Source organism: Mytilus edulis, chromosome 3 (genome assembly GCF_963676685.1).
Source record: "Mytilus edulis chromosome 3, xbMytEdul2.2, whole genome shotgun sequence".
Taxonomy (NCBI): domain Eukaryota; kingdom Metazoa; phylum Mollusca; class Bivalvia; order Mytilida; family Mytilidae; genus Mytilus; species Mytilus edulis.
In genome coordinates this window covers 11,480,226-11,504,489 of record NC_092346.1, presented here as the reverse complement: position 1 = coordinate 11,504,489, position 24,264 = coordinate 11,480,226, and the positions used below count along the sequence as shown (strand labels likewise).

General features: G+C 33.0%; 1 protein-coding gene across 2 annotated transcripts; it reads right to left on the bottom strand.

The window, feature by feature from the left end:
* Positions 1-1,446: 1,446 nt before the first annotated feature.
* On the bottom strand, positions 1,447-22,550 carry LOC139515815 (DNA repair protein RAD51 homolog 2-like). 2 transcript variants are annotated; one of them, XM_071305526.1, is made up of 10 exons: positions 22,420-22,550; positions 16,036-16,149; positions 8,751-8,858; positions 8,105-8,241; positions 7,358-7,477; positions 6,746-6,929; positions 4,979-5,048; positions 4,498-4,613; positions 3,871-3,949; positions 1,447-1,566 (listed from the first exon to the last, which is right to left on the bottom strand). In XM_071305526.1, the coding sequence occupies exons 1-10, from the start codon at positions 22,519-22,521 to the stop codon at positions 1,472-1,474; spliced, it is 1,125 nt and encodes a 374-aa protein (XP_071161627.1). In that variant the 5' UTR covers positions 22,522-22,550; the 3' UTR covers positions 1,447-1,471. The 2 variants fall into 2 exon arrangements, with proteins under 2 accessions (XP_071161627.1, XP_071161628.1); XM_071305527.1 differs by having other exon boundaries at positions 4,498-4,610.
* Positions 22,551-24,264: the final 1,714 nt, after the last annotated feature.

The following is a 24,264-nucleotide window of genomic DNA, read 5'->3' as shown; positions in this document are numbered from 1 at the left end:
TCGATTTTAATCAGTTTTTAATTTAAATGCAAATGATGTAGAAAATTTTAAAAAAAAACCACTATACTTTTTGAAATTATGTAATAATTATGCATGTCATATAAAGTTACCAAAACATACAGATGCATAAATGTACAAAAACATATATTTTATGGGTGTCCTAAGGCATTGATAACATTAACATTGAGATGTCTAAAGTTTTAATAAATAATAACATTTTAAAGACATTTTTTTTTACTTTTTCAATAAATGAAAATTATAATAAAAACAAGAATGTGTCCAAAGTACACGAATGCCCCACTTGCATTATCATTTTCCATGTTCAATGGACCGTGAAATTGGAATAAATTCTCTAATTTGGCATTAAAATTAGATTGATCTTATCAAAGGGAACATATATACTAAGTTTCAAGATGACTTGACTTCTACTTCATCAAAAACTACCTTGACCAAAAACTTCAACCTGAACTTCGCACTATCATTTTCTATGTTCAGTGGACCATGAAATTGGGGTCAAAACTATAATTTTGAATTAAAATTAGAAAGATCATGTCATAGGGCACATGTATACTAAGTTTCAAGTTGATTGGACTTCAACTTCATCAAAAACTACCTTGACCAAAAACTTTAACCTGAAGCGGGACAGACGGATGAACGAACGGACGGATGATTCAAGCTAAGTTTGGTCAAATTTGGCTAAGTAGTTTTGGAATTTGGTTTTGAACAAAAAAGAACAAACAACTGACAATCAACACCAGATGAGCTAGACAGCAAGGTATAATGTAAACCAACTCATTTTCATGAATTTTGCAAGCAACACTTGTTATGAAACAGTATACAATCTTGGCAAGTTTCTTTTCCTAGTTTCTAAAAGTTCTTTTTTTCAACCGAGCACATTTTATTTTTTTTACTGCATCTTGAATGTCCAAAAAAATGCATATACATAGCAACAATCAAGACTAACATTTTGATACATAAAACAAAGTATTATGATTGTTGATTGTCAAAAATTTGGAAATTATCAATGCTTTCATTAAATTCTGAATATTCATTAGCATTCATAAGAACTCTGTGGAAAAAAATTACTCAAAACGTCTTACTCTAGAAGCTGATATAATAGTGCTGAATAAAACTCACTGCTATATTAAAATAAGAGTTGTAAGTCTTACTCAAAAAGAAAGACATTTGCATGTAATTTCATTATTTATAATACAAACCAACACACTATAATACAGGTAAATAAATACAGGATAAATAACTGCGGATTGATTATAACTCCTTGGATACTAATTTTCCTAGATTTCATGTACATAGGTATTAAACACAATTTTAAATGTTCAAAAAAGTAATAATTTCCAAACGGGTTGTATGCAGATTTTGTCAAAACAACTTGAAAAATTGATATTCACGAAAATAAAGGAATCCACAGTATTTAAAATGGTGTTGTAAAACTAACTCACAGAGATATGTATCATTTCATTGTGGCATACTCTAGAGGTAAAGATGATCTGACTCTGATATTCTGTATCCCTGGATCTGTTCCATGGTAATGCCCAGCTCCATCAACTGTTAAATTATAATATTCCATTACAATTATCTAAAGGATCAATTTACTAACGCATGTCATAAAATTGAGAATGGAAATGGGGAATGTGTCAAAGAGACAACAACCGACCAATAAAAAACAACAGCAGAAGGTCACCAACAGGTCTTCAATGTAGCGAGAAATTCCCGCACCCGGAGGCGTCCTTCAGCTGGCCCCTAAACAAATATATACTAGTCCAGTGATAATGAACGCCATACTAATTTCCAAATTGTACACAAGAAACTAAAATTAAAATAATACAAGACTAACAAAGGCCAAAGGTTCCTGACTTGGGACAGGCGCAAAAATGCGGCGGGGTTAAACATGTTTGTGAGATCTCAACCCTCCCCCTATACCTCTAACCAATGTAGAAAAGTAAATGCATAACAATACGCACATTAAAATTCAGTTCAAGAGAAGTCCGAGTCTGATGTCAGAAGATGTAACCAAAGAAAATAAACAAAATGACAATAATACATAAATAACAACAGACTACTAGCAGTTAACTGACATGCCAGCTCCAGACTTCAATTAAACTGACTGAAAGATTATGATTTCATCATATGAACATCAGGCACATGTATATACAAATATGGATCCTACTAAAACAAATTGATAAATACTGTTGCACCTTTGCTAAGTCAGGCTATCTTGACCATGCAGTGGCGGATCCAGAGGGGGCGTAGAGGGCGTACAAACCATTTGATTTGAGGAGGCAGTCTAAGTTTGAGAGAAAAAAATCTGACTCTGATTTTTGCATTAGATAAAAATTCAGGCCGTAACTGGATTGAAAACAATAATCTTGTCCACTTTTTTGCTATTAGAAACCAAAATTTCCAACAGAATTATTTAGCATTAAATGAACATGATGAAAAACAAGAATGTGTCCAAAGTACACGGATGCCCCACTCGCATTATCATTTTCCATGTTCAATGGACCGTAAAATTGGGTAAAAAATCTAATTTGGCCTGAAAAGTAAAAAGATCAACCAAAAGCGAACATGTGTTCTAAGTTTCAAGTTGATTGGACTTCAGCTTCATCAAAAACTACCTTGACCAAAAACTTTAACCTGAGACTCGCACTTTTAATATCTATGTTCAGTGGACCATGAAAATGGGGTCAAAAGTTTAATTTTGTTTTTAAAATAAGAAAGATCATATCATAAGGAACATGTGTATTAAGTTTCAAGTTGATTGGACTTCCGCTTCATCAAAAACTACCTTGACCAAAAACTTTAACCTAAAGTGGGATGAACAGACGAACAGACGGAAGGACGCACAGACCAGAAAACATAATGCCCCTCTACTATCATAGGTGGGGCATAAAAAACGGGGATAATTTTTTGGAGGCCTGGGTTTGCATGTCTGACCGGAATATCTGTTTCGCCGAATTGATATATTGAGTACTTTTTTCAAGACCAGACTTGCTGAGTGTGCCCTTTATGTCTCTATTGTCGACTGTCATTGCAGACTCAGGAGGGTTTTTGTCTCTTTGACACATTCCCAATTTTCATTCTCAATTTTATCATTCGTAGCCTTTGGTTGATTTGGAACCCCTCACTTCCCGTTATTTTGTTGGATGAAACATCTCGACCAAACATTTGGATAAAAATTGCTTGTTTGACTTTTTTGAACTCGTGTCGGTCAAATTGTAAATTTCATCTAATAGCCCGGTATATTTCTTGTTTACAACAAGAAATCTGTGAGGTTTTGCTAACTTAACATACAACAACCTAGAATTTTCCACGTCCATTTTTTACTGACAAGTCCCAAATCAAATATATCAGTACATAGCTTTGGATCCATACTATCATTTTAATAATGGACAATTAAAAGGGAGAGTACAGCATAAAAATGTCCAACCCTTACACTTTACAGCAACTATAAAATAAACATGGCCCACGCCAGGAACCGTTTAAAAAAGGCATTTTACACTTATATCATGTTTTTAGACCAAAAAAGGTCCCAAAAAATTTTCACCTCGTTTCGCTAGGCTATTTTGAAAAACTTAGCCCCCCCCTTTTCAAATTCCTGAATCCGCCCCTGCCATGTGTTGTTTTTTCATGAGAATTCATCATTATTGGTCAAATTCAAATTTTTCTAGGTTTTTGTGGGTATAAATGAACAACAAAATTTAGATGTCAATAAATCCTAGATGTCTTGCTATCAGTAAAAATGTTAAAGGTGCCTTTCTGAGTTTGAACCTTTGAATACTTTCTTGTTCAATATCTAAATAAAGGTGTAGGTAAATGTTGTTAAAACTACCAACATCTAACCTTACTTACCTTCTTGTACAATACCTGTATCTTGTATTGTGTAGGTAAATGATGTAAACGGTGCAACAGGTGATTTAGCTACCAAAACCTGGTAAAAATAAATTACATTAATGATTTTGGATTTTTCCACCTTCGACCAAATGTTTTTTAATTTTTTTTTTCTAGCATGCATGTAACAAGATAACAAAACAAAATATTTTAAAATGAACTATGCCTAAATTATTTTTTCAGTTATATTCTTAAAAGTCTTCAAATAAAATGCTTCTGTTCTTCCAAGTTATAAAAATAAATAAGAAATATTGGGGAAAGGGAGATAACTGTACATATACCAAAACAAAAATTTCTGATATTCAGCCATCATGGCATTAATATCTTTCAAAATAAAATGCATTGTAATAGTATCATTCTCTGTCCATTTTTCACATTATATTCATACCCATCTACAACTGGTCAATCATGTCTCCATAGATGATCATATTTTATTTAACTAAAATATTGCTAAGGACTATGTCATTTTGGTCTCTCACGGACAGCTGTATCATTAGCAATAGTACTGCATTTTCTTATTTCTATATGAGCTTCATAATATGGCAAACTGGTTTTGGAAAGTAAAAACAACTGTTTTACTTCACTTACCTGTCTTTTTTGTCCTTCAAGGTATTGTAGAATTAACCTTGTGTTAACGTTATGGCTCCAGGTATTCCCTAAGGCTGCAGTAACATACCCAGTGTCTGTTTCTGGGACAATTTCTGCTGTAAAGAAAATAATAGAATCAATGTATACATAACATTAAATGGAGCACAAAATTCAAAATGCATTTAAATTAAAAAAAAAACTCTTATGATTTTTAAAATGAGGTGGTAACATTGAAAACTTGGTATGTGAAGTGACATTTTGGGCAAAAACAGGTCTACTAGGTAACCATATGTGTCTGGTGTACTTGTGTTGTTGTCTGATGGTGTAATTGAATTTAACTTGAGCTCCCTTTTTCAAATGACAATTGCTGAATTTTATGGTGGTGATGAACTTCATGTTACTGCTATGGCTCCTTAAGTAATGGTTTATCAGTGACAAAATGTCATAATTTGATCAAATATCATATTCCAAATATTTTTACCTCCCTCCTCCAGATCAGAAGGTGTGGGATTCTGTCCAAATCTTGTTGTAATCTGATTGGTTACCACAACCTGTAAAAGGCAATTTAATATTTTCATAATACATTTTTATCTCCCTTTGTGTTTTAATTTTTCAGTTACACTTATGTGTTGCAGTTGTTTTGCATTATTATTTTTGCATCTAATGCCAAATTATTACTTAAGCTGATCTAAATTCAGTGCTTTTAAAGAATTTGGAATATGTTGTTTGCATGTCTTTTTTGTTTAGTGTTAATTGTATATTTATATATTCAGACAAAACTTTGGTTTTGTAGTTTTATTCATTCCGAATCATAATATACTTTTCTTATTGTGGCATCTTAACTTAGATATCTTGTGATGCATGATTTTCAATTCCTCCATATCTTCATACATGTCAAGTGACATGATATTCGCGTGTAATACACGCTTTTTCAACGGTTTACACGCGAGGATTTTGTCACATGGCGTGTACACGCTTTTCACCACTTTACACGCAATTACACGCTTTTCCGTTCTTTTCATTTTTTGGTCGTTAGTGATATCGCTATTCTCAGGTTTTTTCCTTATTCGGCGATAAATACCGAAAAATTCGAAGTAATTGTTTGGCTGCCGTTTATTTTTCTTTATGGGCAAACAGTAAAAGGTAAGTAGTTTGTGATTAGTTTTAACGATTTTGTGACTTTCTTTCAAATTCACTTTATAGGGGAAATGTGCACAGAAAGAGGTCACTTTCAGGGCCTGTACCGTCGTTTAAAGTGCCGATTGTTAAGCCAAAACGATGTGTACGGCAAGATTCAAGATTTATAAATTATATTTTGGAGTTTTAGTTTAAATGATCGAGTGACAAGTAACGCATAATTTGTGCATTCTATGTTGCAATGATAAAAAACAATAGATGTGAGAGGAGAAATACAATGTAGCTATTTGAATAATATTATTAAGCATTTAACATGTTTATCTAATGGAAATCAAATTTATAAAACATTTTTCTTTTTCAATTTCAGTTTCAAATCTAGCCAACACGGCAACAGAAATCTACAGGCCATGGGGATAAAAATATCACATAACTGTTGGATCAGCTCTCATAGTACCAGCTTTCTTCTGATGAACTACCAAGTTTTAACCAGGCAATAACAATGGGAGCAATGGCAGAGATAATAGATGACATTTTACATTGCCAAAAAAACCCAAACATTATGACATTCTTTCAAATCTTGATGAAGCTAATTCAGTCAAATATCAATTCTTACTGTGGGAGAGCCTTTTCAATTATAAAGAAATTGACACTGAATTCTGATCAGAACTTGACTATGTTACATTTGTATTGTGTGCTGTTATCAAATAAATGTTACTAACTAAACTTGAAACTGGCAGTTGTTTTGAATATGTGCCTAGTGGTGGTGCTTTAAAAGCAACATAACAGACCACTGTTTAATACAATAAAAGTTCACTGTAGAATATATATTGTTTTTTTTATATTCACAAATTTGTATGAAATTATGAACATTACCACATTCATATTAACAAGTTCGCATCTACCTCACGCGTTTTCACACGCTTTTTGACATGTCATGTCATGTCATGACATGATTTCCCATTGTCAGAGGTTGACATGTATGCATATCTTTAGGACACTAGATAAAAAAAAAACCTGTTTATTGATTTGGATTCGATTTTGAATTCGATTTTGTTTTTGTTTTACAATTTCACATTTGGATTTAATACAAATAGTTTATTCTGTGACTCACAGGAATACAGAAAAATTCTGCCAGATATTTCAAGATGGCTGCCTGCTGCGACAGGAAGTTGGTTCTGTCAATCAAACTTTTCCCACCACTCCCACTGTATTCCTTCCTGACCAATGATGCTATAGAATCTACCACAATCAATTTTATTTTCCTAGAAATTATCTCCTCTTCTAATGATGTCAGTCTAAAAAGAAAAGCACATAATCAATACATGCCAACTTTTAAAACCTTGGTGGAGGACCTAGTGCATGTTTTATACATGTCAAAAGTGTATTTAAAATGATGTTTTAATTTTCAAGGCATTAATATTTGCTTAAATGCTTTTGAACGCCTTTGAAACTGAATTGAGGTATTCAGTTCATAAAAGAAAAGATTTAAATAGTCAGGCCAACGCCTCCCACGGGGACACCCCTTCAAATCTGGATAGTTGGCAGGTATGGTAATAAATTTATAATTTATACATTTTTATGTGTTCCTTGAAAATCTCGTAGACTGAACAAGCAAAGTTCTTTTAATCGATCTTTTAACCTTTTAATGATAGTTGAACAATAACAGGTACATTATTAGTTAGCTGTTTTAAATACCCATCCCCTCTTTAGCATTTTTTGTTACCTTTTGATAAGAGAAGAACATGTCTGTTGAACATCAACAAATATACTCCTTGTAAGCTGTAGAAGGCTGTCTTCCTGTCTGAAGTATTCTGGGTACTTACACTGTGCTACCTGCACCAGTCTGAAAGTAAAATAAGAATATACTCCTTGTAAGCTGTAGTAGGCCGTCTTCCTGACTGAAAATTTGGGAGCATTTACACTGTGCTACCTGAACTAGTCTGAAAGTAAAATGCATGAATAAATAGGAGTATACAGTTCAAAAAGGGGGATTCAGTTAAAAAGTAAATCTTTGTGGGGATAATTATGATAAAAGAGTAAATCTTTATTCACACAATAACTCAATTTTACTTTAATAATAATAAAACAGTGTGCATCTCTGACAGGAGATTCTAGAGACAAATGTTTTAGACCTGCTAAAAATATTCCAAACTGGCAATTTTTCACTAGACTATTTTTTTAGGCCAGCACAGCCACTACAATTTCAATGTTCATTTAAAAAAAGTCACCTTCATATAAAACAATCTTGCATTAAAAACTATTTGTAAATAATAAAGCTTTAAGTACATGTATAAACTACGAACAAATTCAGTAGTAAGATTGTCTGTAAAAGCAGCTGTGGTATTTCATCTGTGACAATAGTTAAACTTTAGCTATCACTAAATTTTTGGGTTTTTTTAAGCAGAAAACAAAGATTCAGGTCTTAACTTTAACAAAAGAAAACAGATGCACTAAACTTGTACGGTTTTACCTCTCAGCTGAGAATGCAGATTCAGTATCTATATACATCACACAACCATCTAGCCCTCCCATGTTGGCAGGCAGTGTTGCTACAACACTTAGCATCACACAGAACTGGGTTTTACCACATCCTGAAGGGCCTGCAATCTACAAACAAAATCCTGATTCTTTCAGTGAACTTTTACATAAGAGTATTGTCATAGAGTTCGTAAAACTTGGTGGTTCAATGGTTTGACCTCCAAGTTGCAATTGCAAAGGGCAGAAAAAATTTTGGTATTTTGCATCAGAAATAAAAGTGAGGACCAGCAGATTTTTCTTCATGGACTACAAAAGAAAAAAATATTTCAAGATTTCTAGTATCCCTCACCTGGATCTTTGTGCATCTTGAACAATGGCCACTTTAGTATGAATATGTGTAGTTTAGAATATAATTCATTAATAAAATCACTTTTTTGTTGATTTTGTTTAACTGATAAAATTAAATTCTTCTGTTTATTGTTTCACCCTATCTATTATAATTTTTTTTAATAAAAATGACATTTCTCATTTCAAATTTTGTTAGCTTTATTCGTATGCAGTTTATCCTAAAATCCCAATACTTAAACTCACATTATCTACAGGTATGCAAAAACTTTATGAATTTATAATATACAAACCTCAGTCACTGTACCCATAGGAATACCACCATGTAAAACTTTGTCTAGGTCAGGTAAAGTTGTCTCAAAGAAATTCTTTGATTTTCTTCTCTCTAATAGTTCTAATGCCTGCATAATAAAATCAAAATACATGTTAATCTCAGGGCTTCCAAAACATATTTGAGCCAGCCGGACATTTTATATCTGATCCCGATTTTAATCCCTTTAGTCACAAAAGGCAATTATTGTAAGCAGATGGCCATCCCAATGATTGACATAAGATAAAAAAAACAAAAAACGATATTAAACTTTGATTTGAATTTGATGTTCTGACTTTTACTGTTAAATTGGCAGTGCATCATTCGAAGTTTGCACATCAGCGTGCTCATATCTGCCTTAGACTCTTTATATGTGCAAAATGAGGTTGTCAAAACCTTTACTTTCGTTTTTAAAATCACATTTTTCTTTTACCTGATGTTGACTTGACAATGGTAAAACATGGACCATAAACGGATACGTTAAATCCGTGTAGGCTTACAAAGTACAACTGAGGAAAGATTGAGAGTAAAGAAGCTCTTTCCATGTTATTTCTTCAACAAAATACTTGAAATAAACATTAAATATAGGTAGCAATGATAATTTTAGCATTTTTGAAGAAATGTAGGATGCATAATTAAATTTCCCACCTTCGCACATGCGCAAACTTGTTCTAGTTCGTACAATGTAGTTCTGACCATTTTTCATTTATAACCTTTTTAAATTTTTCATCAAATCATGTTTATAAACATATTTCTTATAATTTCAATGTTTTAGACTAAATCAATTACATACAAACCGCTGAAATGTAAGAACATAACTTTGAATAGACCACGGATCAATTTATAATAAATCTACATACCAAAAAACAAATATGAAGCTTAGAAATAGTCAGACGTCAGTCGCTACCTTGATATACCCTATCTTTTGTTAAATTTGTCGGGTAACTTATGACAATAAGCATTTGACGTCTTGAGCCGAACAGTTTTATCATTTTTACACAATTTAATCTACTGTGTGATGGTTCATATTCTGGACGCCAGTCTTTGCTCCTTTGTAATAAATCTACATACCAAAAAACAAATATGAAGCTTAGAAATGGAAAAATATTAAATACTAAACTCGTTCAAAGGGTATCTACACGTCTCAATCTTCAGAATCGCTTATCTAAAAATACTACAATAGCTAACGTTTTTAACAATAAAAATCGTGGTTACCCTTCTATCGATAAGTGTCATGCCAAAAAATGACTTACGTGTCCCCGTCTTTCCACCAACAATACAGTAAGGTCCACATTTAATGGTCGCACATTTTCTCTAAATTTTGAAACTGATATTACTTGAAAAACAAACAGTATTATTTATTTACTCACATGAAACAAACCGGGATGCGGTATTCAGTACGTAGGTGAAACTGGGCGATATTTATCTAAACGCACGCAAGAACACCTGTATCGTTTTAAAAGACCCAATAAATTCAAAAGTATCATTTATCAACATCTTAAGAAGCACAATCATCCTATTAAATATTTAACAGTTCAACCTTTAGAAGAAGTAAATAAGCAGCCTGGTGAATCTCATTCCAAGTTTGTACGATCACGAAAAATAAATGAATTAAATTGGATTAAAAAATTACAGACAGTCTACCCTCTCGGTCTTAATGATAATATCATGGGAATTGGCAATATATCAAGAACCGATTCTGTTAACATTTTGGATATAGTTTCTAAAACTGTTCGTAAAAATCGTTCTCATGGACGCAGAAAAAATCGCAATCAAAGAAAATTTCGGACCAACCATACAAATATTTCGGACCTAATTTCCATTTCAAAAAACAACGGCAGACATTATCTGTTAACCAAGCTTTGTTCTTTACCTATAAATAAATTAAATAAAATTTTAGAGGATTGCAACACAATTTCATATTACAGTCCTAAGTATGAAATTGTCCAAATTATAATGGCATATTGTTATTCTAAACTGTTTCCAAAAATTGATCGCCCTGAAGATCATAAAAAACATTTTATTAAAATAAAGTATGTCAATAAAGGTTTTGATTTTGTAAATATTGCCGGTATTTTTAACGACCATTCTGTTAAAGACCAAATTCCTGGATATTTTGATAATACTGAACTCCCTCTCATTTGTTATATTTACAAGAAATCTACCCGAAAATATGTGTTTAATTATAGCCAATTGTGTAAAGATGTAAATATCACTGAAAATACACCTATGTCGTGTAATTGCAGTAATTCAGAATACACCTATGGACCAATTTCCCATGTTATAACAGGAGACCTTAACATCGTTCGCGACCGAGAGTTAAAATCATTCCTCAGTAAAGGACCTAAATATCGTCCCCCGTCAACTATTAACTGGAATGAGTGTCGTAATATCATCAACGACTCACTCCGCGCCTACTGTTTGAAATGGGTAAAACGGGAAAAAGCTGACAAAAAATCTTTGGACTCTTTTTTTAATTCAGTAATGAAGATAGTTGATATTCGAATACAACATTTTAAAGAACATTTTACCCTCAACAAAAACTATAAAAACCCTATTTCGCGTATCAAAAATAAACTAACAGAACTAGCCAAGGAATTTGTTTTTGTCCCGGCTGATAAAGCTGCTAATAATATCATTATTGTTTGACGTAAATTTTATATAGAGGTTCTACAAAAGGAAATCACGAATTCACCAACATTCCAACTGACTTCATTTTCAGAAAACGACATCTGTAACAAACATAAACTTTTAGCTACTTCTTTACAAGCAGAACCAAACACAATGAAAGTCCCAACTATGTACTGGCTTCCGAAGCTGCACAAAAAACCTTACAAATATAGATTTATTTCATCTTCCAGCCATTGTTCAACTACTAAATTGTCTGTTTTACTTACTAGTACACTTGGTACAATAAAAAACCTGATAATAAATTGTTCAAATAAGGCCTTTGAAAATAGTGGAATTAATTACTTTTGGAGTGTCAAAAACTCTTTGGAAGTACTTGATAAATTGCATGCATATATTGGTGATTTTGAATCTGTTCAAAGTTTTGATTTTTCTACCCTATATACCACTTTGCCTCATATTCTTATTAAGAAAAAATTCACATCCCTAATTAACTGGGCATTTAAAAAGTCGGAATGCGAGTACATATGTTCAAACTCTTTTAGATCATTTTTTAGTAGCAATAAACAAAAGAACTATGTCAATTGGACATGCTTTGATACTATTTATGCACTTGAATTTTTACTTGATAACATTTTTGTTCGCTTTGGAGATTCCGTATATCGTCAAGTTATTGGAATTCCAATGGGGACTAACTGTGCACCACTTATTGCGGACCTGTTTTTGTATTGTTATGAGTTACAATTTATGACTAAAATTAGCAAAGACCCATCAAAACAACATTTGATACAAAAATTTAACAATACTTTTAGATATTTGGATGATATATTGGCTCTAAATAATGACGACTTCAGTATGTATACTAAAGAAATTTATCCTGTAGAACTTACTTTAAATAAAGCTAATGATAACAATGACCACTGCCCTTTCCTCGATCTTGATATCTATATCATAAACGGGAAGCTTAATACAAAAATTTATGATAAAAGAGATGATTTTTCATTTCCTATTGTTAATTATCCATTTTTAGATGGTGACGTTCCCTTGTCACCATCTTATGGTGTTTATATATCTCAACTTGTACGATTCGCTCGTGTATGTAACAATGTATTAGATTTTAGCGAGAGAAATTTATGTATTACTGAAAAATTATTACACCAGGGTTTTCGATATCACAAACTGGTCAAAACATTTACTAAATTTTATCACCGGTATAAGGAAATAATTCGTAAATATAACTCAACATGCAGACATCTTATACGTTCAGGTATTTCACATCCAAAATTTTATGGAAATATTCTTTATAAAGCACAAAAATGTCAGTATTCTCCTCAGAAACTAACAAAACCTTTAAATAGACTTATTAAAAGGGGATATAGTTACGATACTGTTGTCAGGTCATTAAAGATTGCATATTTTGGCTTTAACATTGATTCACTGATAGGGTCTTTGCATCGGAACTAAACACATTTATTTCTAAAAAAACAGTTGTTGGCATGACACGGGTTATGTTCTTCTCATATATTTTATGATAGTATGATACTAAACCCCTAACGGGAGGGATTGTACCTGATATTCATATGATGAAGACATAATCTTTCAATCAGTTTAATTGAGGTCTGGAGCTGGCATGTCAGTTAACTGCTAGTAGTCTGTTGTTATTTATGTATTATTGTCATTTTATTTATTTTCTTTTGTTACATCTTTTGACATCAGACTCGGACTTCTCTTGAACTGAATTTTAATGTGCGTATTGTTATTCTTTTACTTTTCTACATTGGCTAGAGGTATAGGGGGAGGGTTGAGATCTCATAAACATGTTTAACCCCGCCGCAATTTTGCGCCTGTCCCAAGTCAGGAGCCTCTGGCCTTTGTTAGTCTTGTATGATTTTAATTTTTAGTTTCTTGTGTATAATTCGGAGTTTAGTATGACGTCCATTATCACTGTACTATTATGCATATTTTAGGGGCCAGCTGAAGGACACCTACGGGTGCGGGAATTCTCGCTACATTGAAGACCCATTGGTTGCCTTCGGCTGTTGTTTGCTCTATGGTCGGGTGGTTGTCGCTTTGACATATTCACCATTTCCTTTCTCAATTTTATACTGTGTCCGGTTCTGAAAATAGTTTACCTGTCACCTGAACAGGTAGATTTCAGCTGTCCAACAACTAATTAGCCTTGATTAAAATTAGAACGTATTAAAGTGAGGGTTGTTTTGATAATAATTAATCATCATGTCACTTTTATGACCAGAAAAGTGTGGCTGCTAAAGGAAAGCCTTGAAAACTGAAAAGTAGATGCCGGTTTCATGCTTTGCCCAGCCGGACTTTTACTGGACATAATACAATTGTCCGGCATATATGACTGTTTTGGAAGCCTTGGTTAATCTTCACAGCTATTTTTAAAATTTTATATGTTTACTGTTAGACAATGAAAAGAAAATAATAAAAAGTATGATGTGGATAAATGTCAATGACAGTAACCCAACATTATCACCAAGACATGATATAAAAAATTTCAAAATATGAAACTGTAAATTATGGGTAGATTTGGTAATTTTCATATACATATTTAACCTCAGATGGTGCATTTGAAAACTTGACCAATTTTTCCAAAATTGTTGTATGCTATGCCCTATGATAGCAAAAAGAAATGACATGGTTTGTTCTTTACAAAATCTACTTGATAAGACACTTTGAGTAGGCAAGAGTGCACTGTCTTCTGTAACAGGTGGAGATAACAACAGCTGCAAGAGCTACAAAAAACTTACCAATTCTAAAAGAGTTCTAACATGACAGGGATCTCCATGGCCTGTTTCACGATGGCGCCCCGCCATCGTTCAAATGTCTTGCGCCATCGTCAAATGACTCGCGCCATCGTTAAATTGTGTTGCGCCATCGTTAAAATGTCTTCCGCCATCGTTCAAAACATCATCGTGTTTTGTAGCCCGACGCCATTTTTTTTTATCAATTATAATCAAATGCATGTAATTGCATAACCCTTAGGCTTTTTATGTTATAATCCAATACAGTTCTAACGCCTGAGGGATATCCGGATTATGATCGCTAATCACTTGTACCTGAGCTTGTACAGGTAGATGATTAACAAACCAGACAGGAGAATACTATCTGAGGATAGACGATCCATTTGTCGAATTAATCAACTAAATTTCAGCAAATGATTATGATAATTTAGATTAAATAAATTAATTAATAATCCAGTTACAAAGTTTAGTCCAGTTTAACAAGTCGAACACGTGCTTTATTTTGACTATGCAATCAGCATCCCTCTTTTTTAAGAAGTACAAAATAAGACTCAAAACAGTAAATATTATTTCATCGCAAATAACTCGAGTACTGCTGTAACGATAATTTAGAATTACTTTAAAAGTTTAAAAGTAAAAACCTTAAATATTTCCTGTAAAGAAATATCGTATCGCAATTCCGAATTCATTTTGCATATTACAATCAAATTGATACATCTGCGTTTCCGGTGTCTATTCAGACTCGAAAGATGCATGTTGCACAGCATCAATTTGCCAGATAAAGTCATTAAAAACCTTTTCATTTGTCAACGTTTGCTTTACAAATCACTTTAACCTTTTACATAACCCGTACGAATCGTTTTGTTGTTGCTGCAAATCAGCCATACCGGTAATGGGTTCTGAATTTGACAGTGTCCATGAAAAATAAGCTCCACATCATATGATTTTTAACCCCCATAACAATTACCAAAAATACAAGAAATCTACATGGGGAACTTCATGACAGCTTTTGGTCATTCTCGACTAAGGGGGAACCATGAAGACTTGGCAATTGAATGGTTAAAAACGGCGATAAATGAAAATATTGATACTTCTGATTCTATAATGAATATTCAAATAAATATAATTTAAATAAGCAACGAATTAGCATGTTCACTATTCCTTGTATGGAGAGATAACATACTTCCGATCGTGCTACACTGTACAGCGTAGACATGGTTTGTAATGGTGAAAGTTCCTCCATTGTTCAATTTTCATTCATGGAGATCCCTGCATGACTTAAATTAATGTTTTGGTGAGGTGGTCAAAACCTAGAAAAGGTCATGTCTTCACCATGTATAGTTCCAATACTATACATACATGTACGGTTAGACCAGAAACCTGCCATTTGTATGACAAAGTGACAACGCTTCAAATTATCTTTTGGTTACTAAGCCCTTTATAGCTTACTGTTTGATGTTAGCCGAAGCTCTGTGTTGAAGACTGTTCTTTAAAACATTAATTGTTTACTTATTACACATGGCTTGGATGGAGAGTTGTCTAATTGGCACTCATACCACATCTTCTTATTTATATTTTGGTTAATTCTTAATGAATTTATCAGATGTTGGTTACATGTAAGTCTAAGGAAAGTAAATACTCATTTAATAAATGTAAAGGTTTGTGCTTGTGATAAGTGTTGGTCAGAAAATCCTAAATTAACTATTTTACGCCTAATAAAAATTTTGAAAAATCCCACCTCAAAAGTGATATTAAACTTTAAAAAAAAAGATAATTATATTTATATACATGTATGTATATGTCAGTGGTCTGAATATGTAAAACAGGAGTTACTAGGATCTTTGAATATCCAATCCAATGTATACATGTACTTACAGTGATTGATTCTGGAACACAAGCTTTACAACATGTCTTCACTACCTCTTGTAAACTGTAATATCCCAATCCTAGTAGTTTCAGCAGTTCCAAATTGTTTTTTGACAAGAAATCCTAAAATCAAATGAACCATACTGTTGTTTTCTTATTTTGTCACCATGTCGATGTGCACACCAGGGATTTGGTCAAAGAAGACTCTGAAATCATTAGCTATAACCAGTTTCTTTGCTTGGTTTTAGTTAAATAAAGTTTAAATTCATATTTAAATGTGTTCAGTTAAGACACAAATTTAAAATTGGCCATACAATCAATCAGACTCTCTTATCAATGGTGAATACAGTATACATGTAAGTATTATTTACCACTTGAAACAAGCAAAAATGGTTACTTTTTTCTGGTTACAATAAAAAATCATAAAATTGAGGAATTACATCATTTGTAATGAAAAGTCTCTTATTCTAATACTACATGCACTGGTTTCACATAAAAGAGAGTTAGAGTCATAGGAAACCAGTGACCGGTGAAAAATAATAGACTAGTAATCCAATTCTTGAACCAATGCATACATATATCATAAACTCAGTCTTCTGTTCAAGATTTTATAATTTTTTTTCCGCATAAATTTCGTATAAAATTCAAATTTTTTTTCAATCGCTGTGAAAATATGGCAGGTAATTAAGTTTGTGTTTTGAAGCCTAAGTTTAATGATTGTCTCCCATTTGTCAACAATCAACAAAGAAGCATGGATATTAAGCATGTGTTTAACATGTACAATCAGTTAATAGTGTATTACAGTGACAGATTGATGCGTCTTGCGATCATCAGATTTTTACGAGTAGGGTCACGCTAAGGTCACTTTGCATACGGAAAATATGTTGGCGAATTGCTTCCTGGAAGCAAGCAATTAAAAAAGTAAAACTTCTTCTACATGTGGACCAATTAAAAGAATTTTCTTTAGAAAAAAGTATATGTACATAAGTTTAATAATAATAAAACTATCCATTTTGTTATAAAAACTTATGCTTCATTTTTTTTAATTTGAGGTTTCATACATTTTGTATGACAATGTATGACTTTAAGAGACTACAATTGTTATATACTTGATTTGTATATGGTTGTTGGAAACGTAGTTCAGTACGTATCATACTGGAATCACAGGGGTACTCCGGAATGACGTTTGTAAATAGTATAATCATCTACATGTACATGTATATCCTCTGTATCATACTTCATTAGCATGCTTTCTCTCTCTCTCTCTTTACCACCGCATGTTTAGGTAGTCACACACAAATATATTGAGAGCAGTAAAATTAGTTTTTAGAAACGATTTCGTCCTTTATTAGTCCCCCAAGGACGTTGAATGGTGGAGGACCTCAAATACTTCCCGCTGATGTTATGAACATTGTATTTTTTGTTTGCATTCCATCTTTAAAAATGAATTAATTGACATTTTGATTGTGTGAATTTGACCCAAATTACTGAACAGGATATTCAATTACAAAATGATTATCCTACTTCGTTAAGGCGAACATCTCGGGTTGTACAAAAACCTATATGATACCGTGACGAAAATTTTCTAAGTGAATTAAGTTCTTGCGATGGAGCTCAGGAAAAGATAAAGCGAATCCTAGCAAAAAAAACCACACGGAAGTTCGTTTCTCTATTTAGTACAATTGATAGGCGAGCCTGCACAAAATGCAAAATGGAAACCGTTGTCGGAGCTACCACCAAAAGCACAGGAACTAATAATTGCTAGGCCACCTCCGCTAAAGTAGTACCGTAATTGTTTCAATAATGTTGGATAGTAAGATTATCACACATTCAGTACTCCTGGATATTCGTTATTATTCGGTGATAATTGTATCCCTAAAGTGTAGTTTAAACCATTTACTTGTGTTTATGTAAATACCTACGAAGATGTTTCTATGATCGGTGATGATTGCATCGCCACATACAGCTAAGTGATTTGATGTTCAGTGATGATTGCATCGCCACACTTGTTGGACAATGATGATGTTATAATCGGTGATGATTGCATCGCCAAACTTGCAAACGTGCTGAATCCAGATGTTGTGTTAATCAGTGATGATTGCATCGCTATTATATTTGTCCAGTACCAGGGACCATAACAGTAGACATAATTGAGACTTGATTTGATTTGATTGTTAATTTGTATTGAGATTTATGATTTTTGAATGTACTGTGTGTGACTGCCACTTTTCTCTTATCATTGTATTATTATTACTAGTTGTTATTGGTCGTTTCATGAATAGACTTTGTGTCAAATGAGGTTGAATGGCATGTTCCAGATATAAAACCTGTGTATGTTTCCTATAATATTTTCGTATTTTTATGTAAGTGAGAGTGCCAGTGTTAACCAAATCTGTGTGTAAAAGTTGATATTATTTATGAATGTATTATCTGAAATATTAGGAGTTTCAGGTCTCTGCTAGACTTATCAAATAGACTATGATTCCTCAATTGCATAACTGAAAATTATGATTCATTTGAATGTTTCAGGCCAAAATAAAAAGATTGTATGTTTGCCCAAACGCGACCGACCCAAAATAAACCCGCCGACTCAAATTCTTTTTTTGACGTTTTTTGGAAGAATTTTTTTTTTCTGATTTATTTTGGGTCCGCTCCGTCATCGTACAAAACTTAATGTTTGTCCTCTTTGCGTTTCAAAGTAACTGTGAATAAGATTAAAAGAAAGCGTATAAGAGACGCAGTTAATCGATATTCGATGTTCTCTGTTTTTATCTTCTGATTTAACGAACGTAAAGAAGTAAAACATGTGAAGTGGCAGTTTTTTTTTACGCTGTAGTTGTTTGTACTACCAAACCCTTACCTATATGCTCAATGTTAATTTCATCATGTTATCGAATATCTGATAAGAATATTTAGGTAGATTTGTTCAAAACCATGTGCAATCAAATATTTTCAATGTTATTCTGACAGGAAATGGATCCGGAAGTTGCGAATTTACAATCTTGCAAGAAGATTTTGTTTTTACTGAATAAAAAGGAATTATTTCTTGATAAATTGTTGTCTTTAATTATAATCTTCCTTTATCATGTAAATTAGATGCCCTTTTATTGAAATAGTTCAAATTTACAAGTCTCATTAGACAGTCAGTACGTTGCTGTTTGGGAAAATTTGATAAAACTATAATTGCTCACAGAATCAGAAATATAAGGCTTAAATTAAAATATTGTTTGTTTGCCCTTTACCGACCGACCCTATAAATTCGTTCCGCCTGAAAATCTTTTATTTGTGTTTACAAACAAGATTTTATTTTAATTTATTTTTTGTTCCTACCAAAATTCTTATATTTGTATTTCCCGCTCAAAACTTTTTTACCGGAATTCTCGGGTTTTATCTTTACCGTATAAGGTCTAGTCCGTTTGGTATCACGTGAGCGTTTGACATAAATGAACACTTGCATTTGGAGTTTCAAAGCATTTGTTTGAAATCAATGTCAGGCGCGGATCCAGAGGGGGGGTTCCGGGGGTTGGAACCCCCCTTTTTTTGGACGATCAATGCATTGGAATGGGGGCATGTAGATGGAACCCCCCCCCCCTTTTGTCCTGGGTTAGGAACCCCCCTTTTTAAAATGGCTGGATCCGCCCCTGAATGTTGAAAGCTTTGAAATCATGATTTAATGAACGTTACTCTGTATCTTTATACTTGAAGAGCAGGGTTCATTAAAAAAAATTCGTCCAATACTAAATTATCAACGTGTGTACAAAATATTTTGTAAACAGACTTTGTATCCTATGTAGGGATGGCCTTTGGTGGTCCATAGATTAGGATGATTATGTTAACGATGCCTTCGACCAACATTGATATCTTCTGATTTACATCTGACATGAACCAAAAGTCTGTAAAGGGGAGAATATTTGGCAGTAAAATCGCCAAGTTTTTCCATACAGATCATTTATAAATGCGATGTAAAATACGTGACAAAGTCAATTGAGTTTCAAGTCTTGAAGCATTTTTATTGAAAGCACAGGCACACACAAAAATTTAAAACACTCTAGGGACTTTTTCTACTAGTAATGTTCAATGTATATCTGCCCGGACATATTTTACCAGGACAAAGTTATCTCTTACAGAAAAACTTTAGGTCTATAGGTAAGCGTACAAGGTACATAGTACAGAATATTAGTGCAAGTAAAAACTCTTAAAAATTCCAGGTATGTAAACGTTTAAAATATGCCACACAGCCCTATATTTTGATATTTGAAAAAAATAGTAGTGCATATGAATTAACTTCACATTCTACATGATATTTTTTTTTCTCTTCAAAACTTGGAACTATTATACTAATAGTCCTAGAAACTTATTAGCAAAAGCATACTTAAACAAAAGCAATACAGACAAAAATGACATCATGCAGATTGTGTATCTATAAAATAAAATATTATACCTACCTGCCTACCCATGACCAAAATGTACCGAGCTAAGTTATTTTTTGGGAAAGAAAAATAAAATATTTTACCTACCTACCTACCCTGTTTCAAAACATAGGGTCTGAAAAGGGCAAACAAACAATATTTTAATTTAGGCCTAATCTTAACTGAATGTAACTCCTTCTGAATAATTTATTGCAATATAAATATAAATCCCTTTTGACAAGAGAAATCTGACTTTTGTCAGAAATATTTTTTCACATGTGCAAAAGTAAAAACATGTTATGGATGCCATATTGGATTTTTATACAATTTGTGAGGAAGTCTCTAGAACCATGACCAAAAAATAAAGTCTTCAGAAAACGTTAACTTTATGCAATTATATTTTATCAATAATGATTATTTTCAAAAATTTAAACTTGATTATTTAAAGAAATAAAATTATAACAAATACGTTTTTAGTTTGGAGATTCTACAGAACATGCTTTGATCTATTTATAGCCAAATTAGTTTACCTGTGTGATAATGTAAAATATAAATTTGTTTTCAAAACATGAAAAAGACACAAACTAAGGATGGTAGATAATAATTCATATAAATATTTTAGGACATTTAATCTATTTTAATAGAAATAGGATTTAAAAACTGCAAACAAATTAAATGATTACATAATCAGCTGATATTTTTTTTACACAAACATCGTGTTGATGGAACTGTTGAAAATCACTTCACAAATCCAACAGCCCTTTCACACAGTTAGCAATTGTCAGGGTTATAAACATCTCAGGATACAAATCATATAGTAGACTAATTTATTTATAGAGGTTTTAAATTCATGGCTTTTGGTTGTCTCTACAAAGGTTTGACCACAGGGGCTTGTTACAATTGCCGGGTTTACTATCCAACACTGTTTTTTTAGGTGTTCGTATGGATAGTAAACCCGGCAATTGTAACAAGCCCCTGTGGTTTGACAGAGAAAAAAAAGATATACTGTTTTAAGATCTTTTAATATTTTCATGCAAATTCGGATAAAAAAAAAAAAAAAAAAAGAATTTGCCTACCTACCTACCCACACCCAGTCATCATGGGTCGGGTTTGGGCAAACTGAAATATTTTTAATTGTGGCCTCATGCGCAAGACCAGAACTGTGATGAGAAAATATTACATTGTAAGAGATTTGTGTGGTAGTCACGATGTCAGAGATTTGATAGCTTGAACATGTTGAAGTTTAGTGAGAAACTTATATATATATATCTTTTTTTTTAAGTATAATTTTGATTATGTTCAACTATAATGTTTGTTGTCTTATTTTAGTTTTATATTCTCTGACCTACGTTTATCAACAACCATCACAAAATTTTATGAATTTCTTTTTCTTTCAGGGCAGGGATGTTATATACTTGATTTGAATATGGTTGTTAGAAACGTAATACTAGTTCAGTACATATCATACAAGAATCACAGGGGTGCTCCGGAATGACGTTTGTAAATAGTATAATCATCTATATCCTATGTATCATATTTCATTAGCATAATTTCTCTCTCTCTCTCTCTCTTTACCACCACATGTTAAGGTAGTCACACACAAATATATTGAGAGCAGTAAAATTAGTTTTTAGAAACGATTTCGTCCTTTATTAGCACAGGCACTTGTTTCTATCCATTGGAAGATATACGTTGATAGTGAGTCTTCCAATGGATAGAAACAAGTGCCTGTGTTTATTGGTCCCCCAAGGACGTTGAACAATTGAGTACATCAACTACGCAGTTACTAGATGGTGGAGTTAACAAACAGGCGGAATATATCCGAATTACTCAGTGGACACGACTGCATCTGAAAGATGAGGTACACTCAGTGACGAACAGGGGCAAATCTTCAGCAAATTTCATATAATACTAATAGTCGAGCTAGAACAGATTCAGCATTTATTTCACAATGCTAGATATTTTAACTTAGTGAGTATAAAACCTTGCACGTGAGCACGTTGTTGACAGCTAATCTTTCTGTTATATCCTTTGATAACCCAGCTCTTCGCAGTTTCTTGTTTGACATTTTTAAAAATTGGCCCATTGGAAAAACGCGCCAAATTTATTCGGAACCTCTCGACCAAAAATGTAATACCGATGCAAGGATAAACAAAAAACGACACACGACGGACTTCAAATAAAAGTATTGATCTTATGTATGATCATTTATGATATAAATGGTAGTGAACCACATGTTTCCACCCCAATAATTATAGCAGGATAAACTGCATTTAATGAAAACAACTAAACATGATTTTCCGTGACTTCAGATTCTTACTTAAATCTATATTTCAAACTCAGTACTAGCAGAGACATATAATTGAATGGACTAACTAAACATAGTACAAATGGTCTTGTTTTTAGGCGGACAATCATATTGTGTATGAAAACAAAAAACAAGTTCTGATTCAAACAAGCAACACACCGAACCGAACTGGCATTATCAAGTTGCTTGATATTTTTTTACTGCACAGACACTGCATACCTATGGGAAGTTGGGAACCAGCTGAGTTCCTCCTCTTTCCGAATTGTTCAAACATCAATATTTGGCAGATTTTAAACAGGGCCTTTTTAAAAGTTTTAATAGAAACTAACAGTATCCTTTAACTTCACGTTCCGCTTAAAAAAAAAATCATGCCGTCTCGGCCTCATATCTTGCCGGACTTACATGTTGAAATTGACATTGAGGGTTGGCTGAAAACAAACTGAAGTTTATGACAAAAGAGTAATACCTTTCTATTTGCATGTAGCAATGGTCCCGCAGCACCTACATATGGAGTATATATCTCGGTAAATTCCCGGAAAACGGCTGCGGTAATTACGCTATCCGCATACTGACTTTTCCTGATAGAGAGTTGCTGCTCAGTACAAGAAGCTAGTTAAGCAGAAGCTAGTTAAGCAAATGGTTCCAAGTGGTGAAAATAGAGTCAAGGTTGGTTGAAAAAATAAAAACGACACGTTATTAATTTCATACGTCCGTTAAAGCCATTCATTCCGAACACTAATCTGCTACATCTATTAATATGAGATTTTCTTATAAGAAATGTGTTGATAGTGACTGTGACAAAAAGGTCACAGTGAAACAAGCTACACAGAGGAACTAGTGATCAGTATCAATAAATTGCCAGCATTCCTATGTGAACGCTTATGATATCTGCACCTCTCATTGACGACATCTTTTTATATTGATATGATTCGAATTTACTTCAGACACTTGTAAAAAATCAAGAATATCAAAGAAGTTTGATTATTGCTTTTCAAATTCAGATATATTGATGATGTTCTTTCCATGAATAATCCAAGCTTTTCTGATTGGGTTTCATTAATATATCCTCCAGAACTATAAATTAAAGAAACAACAGACACGACTTCATCAGCCTCATTTTTTTAATTATACTTTGAATTCGACTTAAACGGTCATCACAGTACCACAATGATCTATAACAAAGGTGACGATTTTAATTTTCAAACTATCAGGTCCGTAGAAATTGAACATGAGGGTTGGTTGAAAATAAAACTTTGAGACAAAAGAGATAATTTCAGCTTCCCAATTGTTAACTTTCCATTTCCATAGAGCAACATACCAGCAGCGCCTGCATACGGAGTACACATCTCCCAATTGCTACGATATTCCCAGGACTGTCCTAATATGATTTTCATGATAAAGGGTTGCTGCTCACACGGAAGCTATTAAACCAAGAGTTTCAAATGGTGAAGTTGAAATCATGCCTCGTAAATCACGAGTTGATTGACCGTTATGGAATATCCGTTTCACAGATGATATCGA

Bases quoted from the DNA above. Each gene is read 5' to 3' on its own strand.
- LOC139515815 (XM_071305526.1), bottom strand. From the start codon at position 22,521: ATGGGCCAATTTTTAAAAATGTCAAACAAGAAACTGCGAAGAGCTGGG. The intron at 16,150-22,419 runs GTTTTATACTCA...ATTTGATTTTAG, and splicing joins ACAACGTGCTCACGTGCAAG to GATTTCTTGTCAAAAAACAA. The intron at 5,049-6,745 runs GTGAGTCACAGA...TGCCTTTTACAG, and splicing joins CAGAATTTTTCTGTATTCCT to GTTGTGGTAACCAATCAGAT.